Source organism: Elgaria multicarinata, chromosome 1 (genome assembly GCF_023053635.1).
Source record: "Elgaria multicarinata webbii isolate HBS135686 ecotype San Diego chromosome 1, rElgMul1.1.pri, whole genome shotgun sequence".
NCBI lineage: Eukaryota > Metazoa > Chordata > Lepidosauria > Squamata > Anguidae > Elgaria > Elgaria multicarinata.
In genome coordinates this window covers 158,468,825-158,492,179 of record NC_086171.1, presented here as the reverse complement: position 1 = coordinate 158,492,179, position 23,355 = coordinate 158,468,825, and the positions used below count along the sequence as shown (strand labels likewise).

The following is a 23,355-nucleotide window of genomic DNA, read 5'->3' as shown; positions in this document are numbered from 1 at the left end:
TGGGTGCTGGACTCAGACCGGGAGGAGGAGCAGGGGGCAGGCTCCTTCACAGTTTCTAATGGCTTAGGGCACATATGATCCATGAAAACAGACTATATATCACATACATCTATGTACCCAGGCAAGCACATGTCAATCTGGTGATATGCCACTGGTTGAACAGTGAATAAGAATGGACTGGTGACAACAGAGGTGGCTTTGCATCATTGAAGCCGAAAAGGCAATGCTGTATGCTTTTGATCTAGAAATCCAGGGACAAGTTATAGGGAAAGAAGAAAGGTCCTAAACTTGTCTATTTCACCTGACTCCATGTATTTTTCCTAGAATCTTCTCACATATGTGTGTGGGAGGATCAATACAAATAAAGTTAGTGATTGTGCTTAAGCTCCATTGAAAAAAACAGGACAGGTTAGCTAACTTAAGCGCTACTGTTTCAATTCCAGTGGTAATGGAGCATCACCACATGGGGGGAAATCGCGGTTGCTTACCGTCGCTTCTCCACCCACACGTTTGTCCCTAATTACTTCCTCTTTCAAAAGTAAACAATGTGCACGTGGCCCATTCAGGAGATAGCAGCAAGTTCCATCTCAAAAAATAAGTCGGACTTAATGGGGTATTTTTTTGTCACACAAAGAAGGCTAGAAGGGGCAGGGGGTGACGTCATGAGAGGGACCCACAAAAATCCATGAGCGCTCAGTAACAAGTGTGCAATAAAACGCTCATCTGATGATGCCCTTAGTTAGCAACAAAAACAAGAAAGTCTCATGAAACCTTAAAACAAGCAAAATCATTATTGATTTCAACTGGACTTTAGCACAATTCACTTTATTTGGACCAGTACCTTCATGTTAAAGCTGGTTTGGAATAGGTTACTCACACACACACAAAATGAAATATCAAAACCCTGAATGAGTCAGAAGCTTTTATGTTTAAATGGGGGGAATTTTGCAAAGATCTATTTCTAAAGACTAATGGAATAGGGCAAAGGAGCAGGTCAAAAGGTCAGAACCCAAAGTGGACAGAATTATGGACTCCCATGACTCTTACCTTTGTTCAATATGCACCACCACCACCCAAATTAATTTCATTTCTATACCACTCAATAGCCAAAGCTCTCTGGGCAGTTCGGAAAAATTTAAACCACAAGGTACAGCATAAAATATTAAATATTTTATAATATAATAAAAATGTAAAAGAAATTCAGGCAATCTCCTTCCCTTGGTAGTGCAAGATTCCCCCCCCCCAACTGCTTTGTAGTTGAGGGACAGAGCAGGGTTGGAGTAAACAGTATCAATAACCTGCCATAGGCTAGCCATATATCCCCCCTTTTTTATTTTAAACAGAGGGTCTGCCAGAGCATTGTCATCTATTTTGAAGGTGTTCTCTGTTTGAAGGGCTGCCAGTCCAAGTCCTGTATAAAGGTATAGAACCATCAGAAGAAAGAACTAGGCATTGAGGTGGCCCATCCACAACACCTGGACAGGCAGCACACAGGTCACCTGGCTACAGTTTTCCACACTATTTAAATTATAATGATCATTTCTAAAATTGCATCTTTACAGAAGCATTGCAAATTTTATGCAAATCAGTGCCCTCTTTTGTCCTCTTTTTGCTGGTGCATGTTCTCTTTTTTTGGTAATTCACAAGAGGCCTCCTTACCAATGAGGAGTGTGTGGCCTGAAAGAAATGCAGCGTGGTGTGGGGGAATCCTGAAGGTCCAACTTGAGAGGCCTGGAGATCCACATTTGATTCATAGGCTGGAGGTTTCCTATCTCTGCTATATAGCTCTGAAATCTGACTGTTGATTGTAAGATTCCAAATGGATTTCTTTGCAGGGGATTGTTTCTCACGCCATTGTTTCTCACTTAGACCTCATTAGCCGATTCTATGAGGCAATAGATTTCTCAACTAGAATATTAGACGTTAATCCAGGGACTTTTTAATTCCCAGTCCGGAAGCTTCAGCACAATTAATTTTCCCTCCAGTGACCCACTTCTGTTGTTGCTACTAGAACTATTTGAAGTGCACAAACACATGTAATATTCCTTGGGAATGAATCAGTGTCCAATTAATGGCACTCAAAAGTCAGAAATAACCAGAGCAAAGCATCACTTGGTAGTCCAGGCAGAAAAGCAGCCTATCTCAAGAGATACAAACTGAGTAAATATGTCCAAGATGTGGTAAAATAAGTTATGGATAGAAATGGATAGCTCAATCATCAGCCATTTTGAAGTTCAATAATGCAGTTAAAAAGAAATGGCCCCATAAGACTTTCTGGGGAACAATACACCTAGGCAGGGATTAATATGCAGCAGTCTCTTTGTGTACCACAGACGTAAGGTCTTCCAGACAACCATCTCTTTCAGATGAAGAATCCAAATAATTCAAATATTTTAAACTGATGCGAATTCACAGCTCATGAAAATTATGTCTTTGTCTATTGTTATTTCACTGGAGGCCGGTGGTTCCAATGTCAGTGGGGTGGTGGTTCCACTCCTGGTTTCAGTCAGAACTCTAAGGAACTATCCTAGGTGTCTCGCAGCTACTTTGGTGTTCTGACTGGTTCTGACTAAAACCTGGAGTGAATTCACCACCCCACTGATATTGGAGGCCCTGGTCTCCACTGCATTATTTTGTCTGTCTGGGCTTTCTCTGTTTATAGGTATTCATACAAAGGATCCCTCAGCCAGCCTACATGGAGGAGGGGGGGGTGCCACGACACAGGCTCTGAACAACAGACCCAGCCGCAGCTACTCCCTGCTCAAGCCAAGCACCACCGCTTGATACGCCTGAGGCAAGGGATAAGAACCACCTTCCTCCAAACTATGTGGAGAAAGGGGTTTAAAATGGAGAAGGATTTTAATATATATAATAATACGCTGTGAGTTATAACTGCTTAGGTGAATGATTGTCAGAGTGGGTGCTAAATGTGTAAACTTAAGATGATAAGTGCCAAACAAACACATGGGATTTTTGTGGTAGTTTTAAAACAAACAATCAAAATTTATTTTAAAAAGTTCACAAACTTTGTTTCAACTAACAACATTTAAAAACCTTTTTGAATCCTTTCATACAATCCTGTCACTCATTCACATACGCGCTTTCCTTTTTCTCACACAATCACTCTTGAACTTTCTTTATTATCAGTATTGATTAATATACATCCACTAGGTGCACACCACACTCTAAAGACACCACTCACTACACTGACCCTCAAATTTCCCAGAACTTAAGTACCATAAACACAGAGAGCACTGCAGACTCTAAGAGTACCTAACAAGTCTCCCTAAAAAGTATTCTCAATCCCCTCAGTCATTCCCTTATATATCACTCCTCCCCCCTCCCAAGACATTCTAACTCCGCCCACTCAGGCCAACATTCTAAAAACCAAAGACTTACAAACTGCAGACATACATTTGGAATTGACTTGTGGGGTGTAACGCCACAGGGGGAAGCATGCTTGCTCCATACATTATCCTAGCCTCACACCTTTGGCAGGGCCTATACAATCACAGAGCTCCTCACGTACTACCCAACACTTCTATCTTATCCACATGGATGGGACCTAGTTGGCGATTTCCCTTCCTGACCCTCTGAAAGAGGTTCTTCAGTCTAGCTTGAAATTGATAGGAGAGGCAGAAGCAGATGATGGGATTAACGCAGCGGTTGGCAAAGGCCAAGAGGGATGTCAGGTGATAAGCCAGGTACATCGGGGCTGGGGCTAATAATCCATTGTACTTGATAAAGAAGATCACCAGCCAATATGGGACCCACATGACCACAAGTGCCACCACGGTGATCAAAGCCATCACTGTAGCTCTCCAGTTGACTTGCAAGCTGGAGGCTGAGTGTATAGACAGGATTCTCCTAACCCTGAGGGTGGAGATGATCTTTGAGTAGCAGAAAATCATCAGCAACAATGGGGGCAGGAACCCCAGTCCTCCCAGGAGCTGTAGGTAAAGGTTCATCTCTTTACCAACCATTCGGTTCACACAAAACGCTTCCTCCTCCACATGAATCATCTCAGAGTGAATGCAGAGCGGAGCGGAGAGTAAGAGGCAAACCACCCAGATGAACACACAAGCCAGAGCCATTTGCTTTGGGGAGACGGACATCACGCGCATCGGATGGATTACAGCGGCGTAGCGAAGCAGCGAGACAACCAGCATGCTATAGAAGTCAGCAAAGGAGATCCACAGGGACAAGCTGTGGTTGGCGACACACAACAGGTGGCCCAAGCGCCAGTCCTTGAAAATGACATTGGCAAACATCACAGGGATGTTGTAGAGGAAGAAGAGAAGATCGAGCGCCACAATGTTAATGAACAGGGGCTCCGTCAGGCGCGCCACGTGGCTGCCGCTTTTTCTCTGAACCCCTCTGATAAGAACCAAGAGCAGCAAGATGTTTCCTGGCATGCCCAGGAGGAAAAGGAGACCGTAGAAGACAGCAAACACATTCTTGCTGTAGAAGTAGAAAAGATCACTCAAGCCAGAGCTGGTGTTATTCCCCGCACTGGAATTTAAAGCCATAATGCAGTAATCCTTATGTAATCTGTGCCATAGAGTTTACCAAGAGTTGGGCCCTTCCTTCTGTTCCCTGGAAATAAAAAGATGACATTAACGGTACTAAAAACAACAGTATTCACCTTTAGTGAAGAAGAGCCTATCACATCCCAAGGCAGTTTGTCCTAATTTTGAACAACCGAGAGCTTTTTTACATGAGCCAATTATTGCACACTCATCATTCCCTATTCACAGTTGTTTACAAGTTCTTTAGACGGCAATGTTGTGACCCTCCAGTTTCACTCCTGTTTTTAAATTGGATTTTCAGTGAGTTTTTTTAGAGCAGGGAAAATGAAGTATTATTTGTGGGGGTGAAAATAAAAGCTTTTTCCACTTGTGTCATTGGGCTATTCTGCTATACTACAGTGCCACATAGAGCTCATGTAGTGGGAAAGCAGGAAACGAAACACTCTTTGTGTGGTGCTTGTATCTCAGTTCTGCGACAAAACTGAATGTGGATTCCTGCATTGAGCAGGGGGTTGGACTCGATGGCCTTATAGACCCTTTCCAATTCTACTATTCTATGATTCTATGATTCTATGTAGATACAGCGGATTAACAGCCTCAAGTAGAAAAGCGCTTAATCTATGTATGTGTGATGTGTCAAGGGAGGGGGAATATGAACATATCACCCTAACTATGTATATAGCAGTGAATTCCTGTATATGTGCCAAAGGCACACAGCACACACATTCAGGGAAGAGCGAAATTGGGAGACCACACGCCGATGGGATTGTCGCTATATCTCTTTGGTCAATACCAGGTAAGTACCAAGACTCACTTGACCAGACTGAAGTCTGTTAAGTGTTTAGTAAAGCCAAGCACTTTAGGAGGTTTTGAAATACAAATGGAAAAACTTTGTTGGCAGTTACAGATAACAGTTTTAACCATGCATTCATGAACGCAGAATTTCTTAAATCCTGCACTCAGTAGATTAGATAGCGCCAGCCTTCGCCAACCTGGTGTTTTCCAGATATTTTAGACTTGGGGCTTCTCTAAATGAGTGATTTATATAGCACATTCATGACTGGCTACTCACAGAAGTTTGCAGGTCATTTTGATGATTGCATGAGCCTCTTGCAATAACTTTGAATATCCCAATTCTTCTGAAATATCTCGGAATTTCCAGCCACGTGCAGCCAAAGATCCACTACAAAACACTCACTAAAGGGTGCTGTCCCATTCAATACTACGAGCACTGAGAGGTCAGGAAGTTTTCCTTTACAGACCACGTGGTTGCCCCTCTCGTCCCATGCAATTCAGTTCATTACAATTGTGCAAGAGAAGCAGGAAGCAAAGTGCTGGTAAGCAAAAGCAATGTCCCTTTAATTTAAAGAAGTTGTCAGACTCCCATCAGACTCAACCAGCATGACCAATGGTTAGGAATCCTGGAAATTGTAGTCCAAAACATCTGGAGGGCACCAGGGTGGGGAAGGCTGCGGGAAGCTCCATAGCAGGACCCGAGCCATGCAATTCCTTATATTTTATTTTTCTGGAGGGAATTACTGCAGGCATTATGTTTCACTTCATTCTAAGATGCTATTTGAGACCGGCCTAGTGCCTCCCATAAGATGTCTCTTGAGCTACGAACAACAGTATAACAGCAGCTGATAACCATCATATAAGTACCCATTTTATTAGCCAGTGTGGTGAGGGAGGAAGGGCAACATTCATTTGAACTCCCAGAATCACAGCATCTTCTACATACCAGACAGTTGGTCTGATGGCTTGGCTTGAAGAAACACAAGAAGAAGGCGAAGCAGGGCAGCTCTTCATAATCCTGAGCAAAGACCAAATGTTAGCTCATCTGAAAATGACTAAGCTGTGACATGAACAGCCTTCACATATTACAGCTTAAACACCGAAATGATAAACAGGGGTATGCAACCTCTTAACCAAGTTTCTGTTAGAGTATATGCCAGCTGTTGCTTTGCTACTAACAGGGATTGATTCCAGGGTAACGGCTGGATCCAATGGAGAAATCACTGGCAGAATGGATTCCTCCTCCCCACTGCAGCGTCCACACACCACCACAACACTATCACCACGTCACTGCAGGATCTGCTAGAGCAGCTCTGGGAGGCTGCAGGGCGAGCAGAAGATGAGGAAGTCATGTTGAGTCCCAACAAAAAGACTTGCTTTACATGGAAAGATACCAATAAGGAATTCACAAAAGTTCTGCTGTATTGGAGTGTAAAAGCATGTGGGTTCTGCAGGAAAGAGGCATAAGCAGACATTTAGATATAGATACTGATGTGCACATGGTTCATGAATCTTTCCAGCAAAATATACATGGATTATTGCATTCCGCCCCCCACAGAGATTTGTTAAAGTTTGTTAAATTCTTTCATAACCGAACTACTTTATGTGAGAATCAGTCCAGAAGTTCCCTTCCAAAAATTCAATTGAGTTCAACGTCATTTTGCCTGCTGTCTAGTGGACGAGGAGCCAGTTGCTTTATCTCTGTCTAGTAAGGCAAGTTCTACAGGGCAGATTTTAGCTTCATAGCAGAACATGCCTGCAACTGGACAGTCTTCACTCAAGTTTGATTTTTGGTACACATCGCAAGATAGAAAAAAGTAGGTCTGAATTCCACAAGGATCGTGACGGGCTTAGAGCATTATAATTTCCTTGTGCAGGTGGTCTTTTACCTAAGCCAGCATTCCCCAACCTGGCACCTTCCAGATATTTTGGACTACAAGCCCCAGCAGCACAGATGGTCAGTGTTGATGACAGTTGTAGTCCCAGGGAGCACCATATTGAGGAACGTTGACCTAAGCTGTCCCCTGGCCTCTGCTCAAAAATGGACTCCTAAATAATCATACTTCCGAAGAACCAGAATCTGGACTCTACCCTGCCACTCTCAGGATTTCAAAACCAACAAGTTTTCTCTATGGAAATAATTTCTGGGTCACTAATAGCATGCAGTACAAATGATGTAGATCACCACTTCCAACAATCTACACGTTTTTCCACATAGAAGTGAAGACTGTGTAGGAGATTTGTCACACATGAGGTAGACAAGTGTGGACAACACCACATCTAATCTAAACTCGTTTCCCCAACTTCCACCACCCTTTAATTATAAACTTTCAGCAGACATTTCATATGTTTTGGTTGGAGGAGCCAGATCGATCAATCTCACCTATTAACTTCCAAATGAAGATCCCGTTCAATTCTCATGCTTTAGCAGCATGCTGGACTTCTGAACAAAGAATCATACCTTGATGCTGGTCTCTGGATTGGGTACCACTTAGAACAATGCCAATGGAATTGTAGTTTGTGCTGTTGTGGTCAGAAGCATTTTCCTTATGACTTGTTTCCGTCACTTTTCAGAAGCTCTGCAGCCTGATTAATATGCTTCACTTTATAAAGAATGTGTGTGCGTCCTTGCACACACAGAGACAGTGTGTTGAGGATGCTTTCTTGCAGCTGCTCCACCAATGAACACCTGCCTGTCAGCATCAGAGCAAAGAAGCAGCCAGCTCAGTTGCAGAGGGTCATTTCTCTCACCTTGGAGCAGAAATCAATCTTCCACCAAGGATGGAGTGAGCCATTCTTCTGCTGCTGAAGATACAAATAATTATTTATTTTCAAGAAATTAAGGCTCAGTTTAGGGATCAAACACCGCTACAAGGGCAGATTGGCAAAAGGGCCCAGGTGTTTTTTTTTGGGTGTGTGTGGTGGGGGGCATTCTGCTCACCTCCCCAGCCAGGTACTCTATTTTGTTTAATGACGTCCAGGAAAGGTTTGGGGGCACTGGCTTCTTAAGTGGCCTTGTGAAATATTATATTCATGTTCAGAGCAAAGGAGTCTAATGGTGTGCAGTGTGTGTGTGTGTGTGTGTGTGTGTGTGTGTAAGTAATTGGATAAGCTTGGATATGCTGCCTGTGTACCTTGTAGGAAGGGTAGCAAACTAGTAATTGCATAGCAACAATATTTCATGTACAAACCATTTCTATCAGGGGGAATGTGGGTTTTGGGTTTAGAACCCCAAGAGTTGTTTATTCAACATTAGGTCCTTTTTGTGTAGCCAAAATAGAGCTGTGCACAAGTGGCCTCTCAAAATTCTCCACCCTATTTGTGGGTAGAGAAATCGGGGGTGGGGGGGACAATTTCACTGAATTTCTCCAGTGGGAGAAGTTCTCCAAGAATTTCTCACAGGTAAGCATAATCATTGGCAAGGGTTGTAGAACAGCTTCTTCTTCTTCTTCTTCTTCTTCTTCTTCTTTTCCTAAGGGTTGCACTGCCACTGAAAGTGGCAACAGCATCAACTGTGATGACAGCCTGGCCCCCATTTTGCATTCTCCACAATGGCCCATATATATCTAGCATCACTCCAGGGCATTGAGGGGAGGGAATGCAACCATCACAAACAAACAAACAAACAAATAAATAAATAAGGTGAAGAAAATAATGGAGAAAATTCTGATAAGTGTCCTTTTATTCCTAGGGGGTAAGAAAAGAAAAACCTCAGGAATTTCCTGAAAGTTTTATTTTACCGTGAAAGAGGCTTCCATTTTTTTACCTCATCCTCAGGGCTTTTTATATTTTATTTTGAATGTGTGTTGGTGGTGTTTTTTACCTTAACTAATCACTGTGAGGTGGCTGGGGGTTCTGTCTGTATTTTTCTTTCTATTACATATCTCACCATTGCTCTACAGTCTCCCAGGCTGCCTGCACTTCCTGATCTGAAAAGGTACATGAGGTATAAATTTATAATGTCTTCCCCTGAGTGGGAAGTGCAAGAAGCCAAAGAGGTTACAGGCTGTCGGAGTGATGGCTGTACAATAAAAGACAGGACACTCACGCACACACTCCTCAGCCATCTCGTAAACAAGGTAAGCACAAGAACCCAGAACCAATCCCATGAGAATTTCTCCCCCAAAAAATTCTCCTTTGAATTTCTTTTCAAAAGCAATTTCTTTTCTATCAAATTGAATGAGAATGGTCGGATTTTTCGCAGGAGAAATTTTCAGCACAGCCCTATAGCCAAATGAGTTCCACATTATTGTTTGGATCTGGCCTTTGGTAATCCAACTTCTAAGAAGAGGGGCGTTTAATATTTGCTGATGAGGGGTGTGGTACTGTAACTCCAATTGGCATTTTGGGAAGCACCTCTCTCACTTGCATGTGTCAGAAATGTGCAGCAGCATGACTGTGACCTAAATCATATCCATTACAGTTTACTAAACCCCCTTTATATTCTCTTTTTTAAAATAAAATCTGGAAGAAGTGGGCTTGTTAAGAAGAAAAGTGAAAAGAAGAGGAAACAAATGCCATTATTGGAGCATAGGAATCCAGGGAGGCAACATGTATTAAATAAGTAATCTCATCTATTTCCCTCCTTTAATAAGGATCAGCTGTATTCTCCTTATTTGTTTGCCTACCTTTAAAAAAACAAATAAAACACATTAAGACCTATGAGAACACTATGGGCTTTTCTACAGGAGGCTTTTATCCTGCACCTTTAACCAAGGCTTCTGCTTCTGATTTATTTATTTTATTTTTTGTGGGGGATTAAGATTGGCTCCTTTACACACATCCCCCACCCCCCAGGGTTTTTCTTTCTCAGCCTTTCTATAAATTGCATTAAAAAAACCAGTAGCTGGCGCTGTGGTATAATGGAATTGCACAAATTCAAAAGGCTCCAATAACAATAACAATAACAACAACAACAGTAATATATTTATTTGTTACCCGCCTCTCCCTCTGGATCGAGACGGGGTACAACACAAATAAAAACACCATAAGATACATACAACTAATTCAAACGTTTAAAACCAGTGCATCATTAAAAGCAGCAAACAATTAAAAAAGGCATCTTAAAATTCAACTGGGTAGGCCTGCCAGAAGAGATCAGTCTTTATGGCTTTCTTAAATTCTGAAAGACTGTTAAATTCTGGAAGACTATAACACTGTTCAGAAAAATACCAGACTTTTTTAGGGGAGGGGGAAACCACGATAATGGTTGAAAAGCACAGGAGAGGCTCTGGAGGAGGATGCCCATTTGTTAGTGATAATTTTTTGTGTGAAGTAAACAGTAATGGATACAATTATCCTTTGGATGTGTGTCAAGAAGCTTTGATGATATCGGCAGCCTAATTCTATAGGCCTGTGGATTGCACTACAGCAGCTTCCTTTCAAACAGCCCTACAAAACCTGCTAGGGAATCCTTTCCCCAAACTCCCAACTTTTGGTTGAAGTTGATATGCATTTCACTGGACTTCTGATCTCCAATAGCTCGAAAGATCCATCATCGCTCCATCCAGAGAAGCAGTTCCTGTGAGGCATCTTTGAAGTGCAGTGGAAGCGAGGAGGCCTTGACAGTAGATTACTCTGATGGCTACTGTTGTGGAAATCCTTGGGATGGGTCCTCCGGTCTCAACCCCACTTCCAAAATAAACACCATGCAGTGACATAAGAAGCTGCCTTACATCAAGTCAGAGACCATTGGCTCACCTAACGTGGTATTGTCCACTGACTGGCAGCATCTCTCCAGGGTTTCAGACCAGGGTTATAGTCCTACCTGGAAATACCAGGGATCGAACCTGGGACCTTCCGTGTGCCAAGCATGTGCTGTGCCACTGACTTAGAACTTTTCCCTACAGTGCCATTGGGCATTTAAATGAAAAATTTCTTGAATTGTTTTAATTTTTAAGCTAATATATTATCCATCTGTAATAAAGATTTTTTGAGTTATGCACCTTTTGACATTAGTAGTCAAAGCCTACATGTGTTTTTCCTCCTTAAGTGCAAAACTGAACATGACACAACTTGTTCCTACCACTGGCGAGAGGCCAGCAAAAAAAAATCTCGCTGTTTGTTGTTTTACAGCGGGGAGAGCATGTTTTTGTGGCTCACATCCTTTTACTTTTCCCCTGTGCACACTGCATGTGCGGAGTAAATGTAAACTTGTTATGCCAACCTCTCCCAATCAAGTATGCAAGCCCATTTCATTCACTCCGTCCAGGAGGTTAAGCGAGAGGGCAAAGATTCAAGCATATCAGGTACAACAGGCATCGGTTTCAGGGAGATGTGGAAATCTGTTTTGCAACTGCATCACCAGAAGGAAGAAACAACCAGAGATAAGGAAGTGAGGCACTAAAAACAAGAATACAAGATACAAAAAATAAAAAATGAGGTAGGGTGAAAATGGCTGTGTGGCTTGATCGTGAGAATGGAACAGAACAACCTAGGGCTTTTCAACATGAGCTTTTCAAGGTGAGGCTATTTAACCCGCTGCACGTTCTTCTGGTTTCTTGCAGAATTAAGATTGGAGCTCTACATGAAGTTACTTTTGTTTCCTGCCTTTCCGTACTTTCTGCTACATAACCTCTAGATGGCACTGTGGTATAGCAGAATATTCCAACTACACTGGTGTGAGGACTTGCAGGTTTCCCCACTCCAACCCACCCCTACAAAAGTGCTCTTTAAAAATGGAAGTGAAACTGGAGGGTCACAATCCGCTTCAACAGATGGGGGAAAGGACAGGTTGCCTACCTGTAACTGTGGTTCTTCGAGTGGTCATCTGTGCATTCACACATATGGGCTCTGCGCCTGCATGGAGCCTCCCTTCAGAGCTTCTAAAGCTGAGGAAAACATTTTTTGGTGGGAACACTCCCTCACCATACTTTGTGTGTTCCCGCCCTAATCCTCAGTTCCTTGAGACCGAAACCAGTCTTTAAAAAATGAGGCTCCACTCACCTCTGGTATCAACATCCTCAACATTGACACCGAAGTGGGGACGGGGGGTGGTTGTGTGAATGAAGCACCACAATTACAAGTAGGCAACCTGTCCTCACCAGAGGAGGGTGAGGTGTCCTACTGTAGCACTGATGAAAGGACAGCCCTTCCGAATTGACAGTCAGAACAACCCGCCACATTGAGCTTATAATGCTGCACAAAGGTCAAAGGGGTGGCCCGCGTAGCAGCCTTGCACAAGTCCAGAAGCGGAACTCCTTTTGCAAAGGAAGTAGAAGTTGCGACCCCCTGGTTCAAATGGGCCTGAAGTTGAGAAGGGATTTGCAACTTTGATAGTCAGTGTGCCAATTTAATGGTGTTAGCTTGTTTTGAAAAAGACAAACAAAATGACACGTCCCCACCACATAAGCCTCTCCGAGGCAAAGGAGACAGTGTGACCATGGGAGGGTGGCAATTTACTGCCACACTGGGCGCACTTTGAGAACGGGGCATTCAAGGCCATGCGCCTCAGAGTCCTGAGGTGGACAGAAGAGATGGAAAATATTAAAGAGTACTATTATTATTTTTGAAGAAAAAAACAACGAAGAAAGAGGAAAAAAGCAAAGAATAAGGGTAAAAAATCCTCAACAATAGTTAAGCAATGGACTTCTGCAATGAAGTTTCCAGCGAGGTCACCGAGTTGGCAGTCAAAAAGGAATTGAGAATTAGGGCAGGAACGCACAGAGTATGTGCAGTACAATGGTGGGGGAGGGTTCCCACCAAAAAACATTTCCCTCAGCTTTAGAAGTTTCCAAATATGTGCGATCCCATATGTGTGATGCACAGAGACCACAAAGAAGAATCACAGCTCCCTACTGTTGCTTCTCTGCCCCCACTTCTGTCACACAATACTTCCTCTTTCTTAACTGAGAAGAAAGAGGAAATAAACGACCATGTGACCTATTCACTGGGCATTTTTATCATGCTGCTTCTCCTGCCCAAAGCAGGAGATTATGGCAAATTCCATAAAGCACCATCTAGAAAAGCTCATAATTTGCAAGGGAGAAATAACAGCTTGTGGAGGTGCTGGAATCTCCCCTGCCCATTTTTTCTTCCCTGCTTTATTTTAATTACATTTATATCCTGCAGTGTCCATGATCCTCCTCCTCTCCAATGGCACACAAACACCTAGGAACCTTGACTGGGGGGTGGGGGGCGTCAGGGAAGGTTTTAGTAACATTCCAAAATGCATCGTCACTACAAATATAGCTGCCTTTCTCTACTGTTTCTCTGCACAGTAGAGAAGCAGTGACTGAGATTCCTGGATTCTAATTTGCCACTTAATATCTAATTCAGTCCCAAGGTTTGCTGTATCAGCTAACACATTCTCAGCATAGGACATACCAACTGTTATGCTAGAGCAACTACAGATTAGCGTCTGGATACTAGATGAAGAATATGTTATGTCCTCATGGTGTTTATTTTGGATGAACTCATTAAATGCAGCATCTATCTGATCACAGTAGTTCAAAAGTGCCTGTGCTAGGTGTGAATGTGGGTGCCTTAGGGGAAAGACATGGGATTTTTCCTAGGTCTTGTGGCTGTGGAGAAAACCAACATGGGAGTCAACTTTTGCTTGTTACTGATTGGCGGCTCTCATTACAAAGACTGTGTAAGAGGTTGCATTCTAAAGAGTTTCATCACCAAAATTGCAACTCTTGTGCTTCATTCCAGAGGCACTATTATAGGGTGCTTCATTCCAGAGGCACCCTATAATTGTGCTTCATTCCAGAGGCACTATTACACACACACACACACACACACAGAAAGAGAGAGAGAGAGAGAGAGAGAGAGAGACCTTAGCTAGACTGAAGGTTTATCCCAGGATCATTCCTGCCTGCTCCCAGGATATCCTGTGTGTCATTTACACGAATAGGGATGACCCCAGGACGATCCTGGGATAAACCTTAGGTCTAGCTAAGGCCAGAGAGAGAGAGAAGTAGGAAGTGAGATTCAGCAAGGTCCAAAACCTAGGTTGACCATATTTTGGAAACCAAAAAGGAGGACAAAATGGCCGCTTCCAAGGGGGCGTGCCCACCAATATGTCCAGCCCCCAATAGGGCGTGCCCACCAACATGTCCAGCCCCCAAGGGGACATGCCCACCCAAACATGGCCTTTTGCTTAACAAAAGACCTTAACCAGCAGGGTTTAAGGTGTCTTCTGAACAGGCCCACAATCTTGCAAAGGGCATTGTGGTCATATCAAACTCTGACAAATAAAAGGGGAAAGGCAACATCGAGGGGGCGGGGAGGTTTGACCTGTGAAAGGAAAGGCTCTAAGGGATGGTGAAATAGCTCTGAATTCACAAAATCAGACCCAAAGTGAACACGGCTAAGCTGAGCTTTCTCAAAAGTGGTAAAGAGGCAGATGCAAACATCCTCAAATGATGTTTTAAGATACTCCTTGAGATAGGGTGACCATGTGAAAACTAGGAGAGGGCTTCTGTATCGTTAACAATTGTATCGAAAAGGGGAATTCAGAAGGTGTCATTTGTACACATGCAGCATCTGGTGAAATTCCTCCCCTGTTTTGTATCTGGTCACTCTATTATAGCGCCTGCAGCTTTAACTGTTGTGATGGAAGAAGGAATTTCACCAGGTGTGGCTTGCATACAAATGACACCTGCTGAAATTCTCTTTTCTCTACAACTGTTAAAGGTACAGGAGCCCTGTCCTTCTGTTCTCACAGTCACCCTACGAGATACCAAAGCCCTGCCCTCTTTTTCATATGGTCACCCTACAAAAATGTTAGTATTTGTACACTCAAGTCATGGGTGCACTTTGATTTAGCTCCTTGCTGTGCGGTGCTGGCATCTAAAAAGAAAAGTTGAGTGTTTTCAATATTTGGCTTCACACAGTCAGGTTTTTGCAAGCCTCCAAACTGCTAAGGACCTCTGGTAACTTAAATAAGTCCTCCCGGGGGGGGGGGGGGAATACACGCTTGGAGCCATTGTAGGCTGTAACTTCTGCCTACTGGAGCCCATTCCTCAGTTAAACCCAAGCAAGGCAGGGGTCCCCAACCTCGTGCCAGTTACCAAGGGCCCTGGTCAGCAAAGCCTGCTGTGTGGAAGCAGTAGGCAGGGAGTTTCAAAACAGGCTCCCCCAGAAATGAAAATAGATCCATTCAGATTTTTTCCCTATGGAATGAACTCAGTTCTTTAGGGGAAGACATGAATGACAAGCAGCCAACTGTACTCTTGTATAAGGTTTAGGCATTATTAATAGAGCAAAGGCAGCACCAATCACTGATGCCAACTCCTGGACTCCTGAGCAAAGGCAGGTCTTGAGAGAAGCATGTGCAGCAGTATAGGGATGCCCGGTTCCCCCATGGACATCCTCAAGTGAACAAGAAGCTTCAGTGTAATGCTCAGAGGATGCCCCCCCCCCCCTGACAGGGCTACAGTGGGAACCAGGATACTTAGCCCAGCCAACAGCAAAAGTAAGTATAGGCAGTGCAGGTGCACAATTGTTGCCAGAGGGAGAATCTAAAGTGTCAGAAAGAGACTTCCCAAAGCAGCAAACAGAAATCCAGACTCTTCTTAAAACCCTCGCCACTGGAGGAGGCAATAATCCTAACTGCCAAAGAAACCTCTCCCAGAAATGCACAAGGGAAATTTCCCCTCAGCCAGAGAAGTTGAGGCTTCACTTCCTAAGCCAAGTGAGTCCATGAAAGGGCCAGTTTTTAAAGATCCCCCAGTTTGAGTGAGCAGACCCAGTCTAAAGTTTCTGCCATCCCAAATTGTAAACAAAATCCTGTGGCATGTTTAGAAGTAGAAATTACAAGTATAAAGCCTGTCAAGGAATGCTGTATAGCACAGAAAGAACATTCTCAAGAAACACTACTGCTTTAAAGTGCTTTAAAGCACTTTGAAAATGTTTTGAAAACTGTATATGGGGTGTGTCCTGGGCCCCAACAGTTGTCAAAACTGTTATAAAGTGCTTTGAAGCAGTAGTGTAGATCCTGCCTTTGTCTCTTGAAATGGTGGTAAAGTCTAGTAAATAACTCCTTGTATTTGTTAATGAGATTTTGCTTCCTAATAAATAGTCTACTTTAAAGGTAGAGCTTCCAACTGCAGGAAGTGTCTACCTGAAACACAAATTAAGTTTTAAAATTAATTCTGTGCCTAGAGTGACCAGATACAAAAGAGGGCAGGGCTCCTGCAGCTTTTATTGTTGCGATGAAGAAGGAATCTCACCAGGTGCTGCATGCATACAAATGACACCTGTGGAAATTCCCCTTTCAATACAACTGGCAAGCAAGAAGCCTAGTGGTCTCAGCAGGAGCCTTTCCTCTGGGAGGAGAGGCTCAGTGATTTCAGCAGCAGTGTGGCACCTCCCCCCCAGGTGGTGGTAAAGGCACCCAGCAATTTCAGCATCATGACCCCATGCCTCTGGGCAGTGGGGATGCTTGGACTCTTCAAAACTGATGGTACTTACAGTTGAGTGTTTCTATAGGCATTTGCTGTAAATAAGAAATCACATAGGTGGTAGCAATGCTGAAGAAAAATCCCCCCACCCAAACAAAAGGAGCAACTCCTTAACTCCTAACAGAGCAGTTCCCAGACAAAGAAATCAGAATGCAATTAGTAACAGCTGACTGCAGTGTAACAAACATTAGGGGTGAGAGGAAGACTGTACCCAAGAGGTGGACCTGGTTGTGGGCGTATCTGCTGAGGGTGAAGGTTTAGGGAATTTGGCCTGAGATAAAAAGTCATTAAGAAGCTTGCAGCAGCAGTCATGTTTCTCAAGTCCTTCAGACAGAATTGTCACCAAGCAATCTCAAAAAACCCAAAGTAAATATTAATATTCCCTCATGTCTGGGATTTTTACTCTCTCCCCTGCCCCATTCCACAGTTCAGTCCTTAATCTCTCTCCTCACTCTCAGGCACCCACCCCACCTCCAAACTTCCATGTCCCTTTTCAAGAAAAACCTCTGCCACAAATCACCCATTAGATGCACTGCTCCCTCACAGTAAAATTAACTGAAAGGAAACAAAAGCCATGGGTTCCCCCAGTCTAGAGTCTTCAGCTACAGAAGGGGAAGGGGTCCATTCCCCCCTCCTTCCCATAAGCAGAGTTAAAGGGGATTGAGGACTGGCGCTGTTGCTCAGTAGTAATGCACCTACTTTGCAGGAGAAAATCAGCTTTGGAAGAACCAGTTCCCCCACAATTAAGTAATTATGTATGTATGTATGTATGTATATGTGTGCGTGCCAGTTTGTCACATTACAGAACACCGAAAAGCTCAAGGCTGAAAATTCCTACTCAGGAGCAAAAGGGGTCTACTCAAGTGAAGGAAGAACCACCTGTGAATACTAACGAGCCAGACTCAATTCAGCTGCAGCTACAGAGCCCCAGTGCATATAATCTCTCAGTATTCCCAGTTCCTTAGTTAGGTAGAGAGTTTGCATAAGGGAGAAACTCAAAAAAGAACCAGTTCTCTCATGGCTTTCCGTCCTTCCTGAGAGCAGCACAAAGGCCCAAGTGGCACTATGGGGGTAACTGGGCCACACGAAGCAATGAGCCTTCTGTCTCAACTGTGTTTTACCTGCTAGTAAGAGTGCCTTCTCGCTTGGCCTGGACTGTTTCAACCTGCAGCTTTGCTGGTAAGGATTTGCCATCGGGGACTGTGGTGACTGGATTAGGTCAGAGGCTCACCTGGAAGTGGCTGATAAATGAACCAGCCCTGCCATGGGCTTCTTTTCTGGGAGCAGCACAAGGGACCAACTGGCACCATGAGGCTTACTGGGCCGCACAAAAAACACCCAGCCCTCTGCCTCAGCTCCATTTTACCTGATAGCAACAGTGCCTTTTTGCTTCTCCAAGCTCTATTTGGTGGCTGGCCTGCTTACCTGGACTGTTTCAATCAACAGCCTGCTAGTAAAAGTTTACTGCTGGAGACTGTGTGGTGGCTGGATTGGGCCAGAGCCTCAGCTGGAAGAGGCTCATGAAAGAACCAGCCCTACTGTGCCTTCCTGGGAGCAACACAAGGGCCCAACTGGCAGCATGGGGCTGATTGGGCCACACAAAACGCCTCACCCTCTGCCTCAGCTGCTTTACCTGCCAGCAAGAGTGCCTTCTTGCTTCTCCAAGCGCTGCTTGGTGGCCAGCCTGCTTACCTGGACTGTTTCAATCTGCAGCTTTGCTGGTAAGGGTTTGCTGCTGGGGATTGTGTGGTGGATGGATTGGGCCAGAGCCTCAGAGCCTTAACTGCTTTAAAGCGCTTTATAACAGTTTTGACAACTGTTGGGGCCCAGGACACACTGCATATACAGGTTTCAAAATGTTTTCAAAGTGCTTTAAAGCGCTTTAAAAGCAGTAGTGTAGATCCCCCCCTGGAAGATGCTCATAAACATCCAAACCTATGGGGAGGGGGGCTTGCCTGGCTTGTTCCCAAGTGGTGCCTTGCCCCCAAATGTGGGGCAAGCTGGGCATTTCTCTCCCCCTTCTTTCTCGCTTTTCTTATTCATTTTCTCTCTCTCTCTCAATTCGGGGGTAGGGATTTTTACAAACCAGGATGTGCCAGGATAGAAGGGAGGGTAAGATGGAGGTAGAGGGTGCTGCCATAGCAGTTGTCATGGATAAGGGAAGGTCTGGCACAATGGGGAGGAAATGTTATCGAAGCTGTGGGGGAGCTAGATGGCTACAAGTCATGGCCCTTTCTGATCAGATCCCCACCCCCAGGTTCCTGGTGGACTGGCTACTGAACCCTCTGGCTTGGTTTATTTATTGCATTTATATGCTGCCCCATAGCCGAAGCTCTCTGGGCGGTTTACTAAAGTTAAAAACAGTAAACATTAAAAACAAACATACAAAATTTTAAAACATAAGCATAAAAACAACAGTATCCTTGTGGAAACAGCTATTCTGGTTGTGGTGCTGGTGGTGAGTGCCAGGTCAGCTTGCAACAAGACCTCACTCATCACTGAGCCATGGTTCAGTGAGCTGGGCAGTGTAGCAGGGTGACCATTTGGAAAAGAGGACAGGGCTCCTGTATCTTTAACATTTGTATTGAAAGGGGAATTTCAGCAGGTGCTGTTTTATGCATGCAGCACCTGGTGAAATTCCCTCTTCATCACAACAGTTAAAGCTGCAGGAGCTATACTGTTGTTCCCTGCCTCAATCAAAATGGAGAGGTGGGTAAGAAATAAATACTTTTATTATTATCAAATACAAAAAGGGGCAGGGCTCATGCAGCTTTAGCTGTTGTGATGAAGAGGGAATTTCACCAGGTGCTGCATGCATACAAATGACACCTGCTTAAATTCCCTTTTCTATGTAACAGTTAAAGATACAGAAGCCCTGTCCTCCTTTCTGTATGGTCACCCTATGGTGTAGACATGACCCAGCTTTGCCCATCTGGTTATTTAGTGCAGACCCAATCTAGGCTTGAGGGCCAGGGTTGGAAGTTGCCATGATCCATAAAAGTTAAATCTTGCTCACCAGGAGCTCCTCTATGACCTGGGATAGGCTATGAGGGCCTGTACCTTGTGCTGGGCCAAAGAGACAGATTAGGGATACTATTGGTGTACCACCCACCCTGCTACCCAATGGGTTCCCTGACTGAGCTGCCTGAGGAGCTCTCAGATGTGGTCTTGGGAAATCCTAGGGCCTTGGTCCTGGGAGATTTCAATATTCACGTTGAGGCTGCCTTAACAGGACCAGCTCAGGATTTCATATTCTCCATGACAACTGTGGGGCTGTCTCCATTTGTCGCAGGCCCGACACACAGGGCAGGGCATACCCTTGACTCGGTCTTTGCCTAAGGGTGTGAGGGGGTGGTCTGGATTTTGTGGGGAATGGAAATTACCCCATTGTCATGGTCAGACTACTTCCTGGTGAAATTTGGTCTTACACAGTGGCTGGGGTGGGGGCAAATGCTCCCCCCCCCAAAAAAGAGCTTGCCACCCCAGTTGCAGTGGAGCAGGAAAGAGTGGCAAATTCAGCTGCTCTCCCCATCCCACTCCTGCAAAGGAAGGCCAAGGACATCTTTCTCACTGGCCCAGCCGCTGCCTTCACTCGCTCTTCCGCTCACTCCCCCACCCAGCCGCTCCTTGCTATGAGCTGCTTTGCCTGACCTCTCGCGACAGTTGCTGACCAAGGAGAGAGAGAGAAGCTGTATGTTTGAGTGTTCTCTCCTTAGCTCTTTCTCTCTCCCCACCCCCAAGTCTGGACTCCACCAAGACTGAGAGAGAAAGGAGGGAGGGTTAAGGAGGACTCAACATCAGCACTTTTTTCAGAATGTTTGCTAAAACAATTCTTATCTGCCCTTGCTAATTTTAGGGTGTCCAACCCCCTTTTTTTCAAGCTGTTCTTTTGGTAAACATGGTAGGTGTGTATCTTGTTTCACCTTAAAAACAGAGCTGCAGCACAATCCTAAGTATGTCTACACAGAAGTAAGCCCCACTGAGATCAGTAGGACTTACTCTGAGGTAAATGTGCATAAGAGTCAGCCTGAAAAAGAAGGGAGGGTGAAGTAAAGACAAGAGAAAAGGATACCGATGAAGGCATTGTAGAAATAGAATAGCAAGATAACTGTGGGATGTTTAACCATATTTAAAGAAAATAAGTACAGTAATGATTAGTGCCCTTAAAATTAGTGCCCCTCTCCTTCATTCATGTGTAACTGTATTTTAGTCTCAATCAAATAATTGCAACAGTGAACCAGCTAGGTTTTCCATGAGAAAACTCTGTACCAGGTAACAGATAGGGTTTTTTTAGGTGTTTTTAATTAAAAACATATCCTTTCCTATAACAAAATGGTGCTTACTCCTAAGTAAGCATGTTCCACTGCAAAAGGAAATCCTATTTGATTCCTATATTCATGCTAGTGTGGCATGATGAGTTAAAGGCACAATTTTATGCATGTTTAGACAGAAAAAAGTCCTTCAACTCTTAGGGCATGCTGGCTAGGGTATGCTGAGAATTGTAGGACTTTTTTTTCTTTCCAAGCATGCATAGGGTTGCACCTTAAATGAGTTTAAAATGTAAAACTCTTCACATGTGTTGAAACACACACACACATACGTGTGTGTTTTAAATGAGCCATGTATCCGCTTCTAAATCTTGTGGGGCCTTAATAGGAGCATGTACTTTGATCTTTTAAAATATTGTATAACCTTAATTATAGACTTTTTAAAAGTAATGTTTTAAGATTCTTGTATTTGTTTTTAACACATGTTTATTGTGTGTGAAATGGTCTGAAGACTTAGCCAGTAAACTTTTGATCGATTTTTTGATTGATATAATTGCTCTAGTATCAGGAATGCAGCAGCTGTCAGTGTGGAAGGTATATCTGCCATTTGAACTGAAGTGATACATTTTAAGATCTAAAGGGGCCTATAAGTATCTAAAATTGCTAAACAACACCATTGTAAGCTACTACCTGATTATGCAGAAAGAGGTGCCCAGCCAATTACTACACTTTGCCATTATAGACAGTGAGGGTCCTGGCAAGGGGAGGAGTGGGTGGACTGGCTTCTGCCATATTCAATAGAGTGCCAGAGGCCGCCTTTACCTGTTGCTTCTTCCAAGCTGCCCAGGCCCCTTATGTGGGTTAAAGAGACAGAAGTGGCACTGCAGCAAAAAGGGATGTGAGCAGCAACGTTTGGGCTAGGGGTAAGATAATTTGTGGGTATGTAGTGTGGTTTGGCTTGAATTGCTTGTGTCTGGGTTTCCTTGGCTCTCAAAACATCTTTCTGGACTGTACCTGCTAGTTATATGATCCACAAGGCCAGGTTGTGGTATAGTCCTCCTTGGCAGGGGTTTGCACTTGCTAGAGAAAGGTGAACAGATGTTAAGAGAAGCATAGGGAACTCTTCTTTTGGTTTCAAAAGCTATAAAGTGTCCTGTGACATCGTGAAGACTCATAACTTTATTAAGGCATAATAAGCTGTTGTCAACTGGCCTCAAGTGCCAAAATGACTTGACTGGCTTGTGCACTGTGACTTTTTTTGAGGGGAGGGGCATCAAGTAATTTGCTATTCCACTTTGGGCAGCAAAATGTCTTCAGGCGGCCCTGACCGAAGATGGCTGTAAGTTAGATACAGAACAACATGCATTGGGTTTCCTAGCTGTACAGGGCCCAGGTGTCTCAGGCAGGATCTACACTACTGCTTTCATAGAAACATAGAATAGTAGAGTTGGAAAGGCCTCTAAGGACATTGAGTCCAACCCCGTGCTCAATGCAGGAATTCACCTCAAAGCATACCTGACAGATGGCTGTTCAGCTGCCTCTTCAATGCCTCTATTGTGGGAGAGCCCACAACCTCCCTAGGTAATTGGTTCCATAGTTGTACTGCTCTAACAAGAAGTTTTTCCTGATGTCCAGCTGGAATCTGGCTTCCTGTAACTTGAGCCCGTTATTCCATGTCCTACACTCTGGGAGGATTGAGAAGAGATCCTGGCCCTCATCTGTGTGACATCCTTTCAAGTATTTGAAGAGTACTATTCTGTCTCCCCTCAGTCTTCTCTTCTCCGGGCTAAACATGTCCAATTCTTTCATTCTCTCCTCATAGGGCTTTGTTTCCAGACCCCTGATCATCCTCATTGCCCTCCTCTGAACCCCCTCCAGCTTGTCTACATTCTTCTTGAAGTATGGTGCTCAGATCTGGGCACAATACTCAAGATGAGCCCTAACCAGTGCCGAATAGAGGGGAACCAGTACCTCGCATGATTTGGACACTATACTTCTATTAATGCAGCCCAAAATAGCATTTGTTTTTTTGCAGCCACATCACACTGTTGGCTCATATTCAGCTTGTGATCTACAACAATTCCAAGATCCTTCTTGCTTGTAGTATTGCTGAGCCAAGTATCCCCCATCTTGTAACTATGCATTTGGTTTCTTTTTCCCAGGTGTAGAACTTGACATTTATCGCTATTAAATTTCATTCTGCTCCAGCCTGTCAAGATCACTTTGAAGTTTTTTCTGTCTTCCAGGGTATTAGCTATCCCACCCAATTTTGTGTCAATTGCAAATTTAATAAGCATTCCCTGCACCTCTTCATCCAAGTCATAAATAAAAATGTTGAAGAGCACTGGGTAAAGG

At 44.0% G+C, this 23,355-nt stretch overlaps 1 protein-coding gene across 1 annotated transcript; it reads right to left on the bottom strand.

Annotated features, from left to right (window-relative positions):
- Nucleotides 1-3,521: 3,521 nt before the first annotated feature.
- On the bottom strand, nucleotides 3,522-4,529 carry LOC134406092 (galanin receptor type 1-like). Its single transcript, XM_063137392.1, has one exon. The coding sequence runs from the start codon at nucleotides 4,527-4,529 to the stop codon at nucleotides 3,522-3,524; it is 1,008 nt and encodes a 335-aa protein (XP_062993462.1).
- Nucleotides 4,530-23,355: the final 18,826 nt, after the last annotated feature.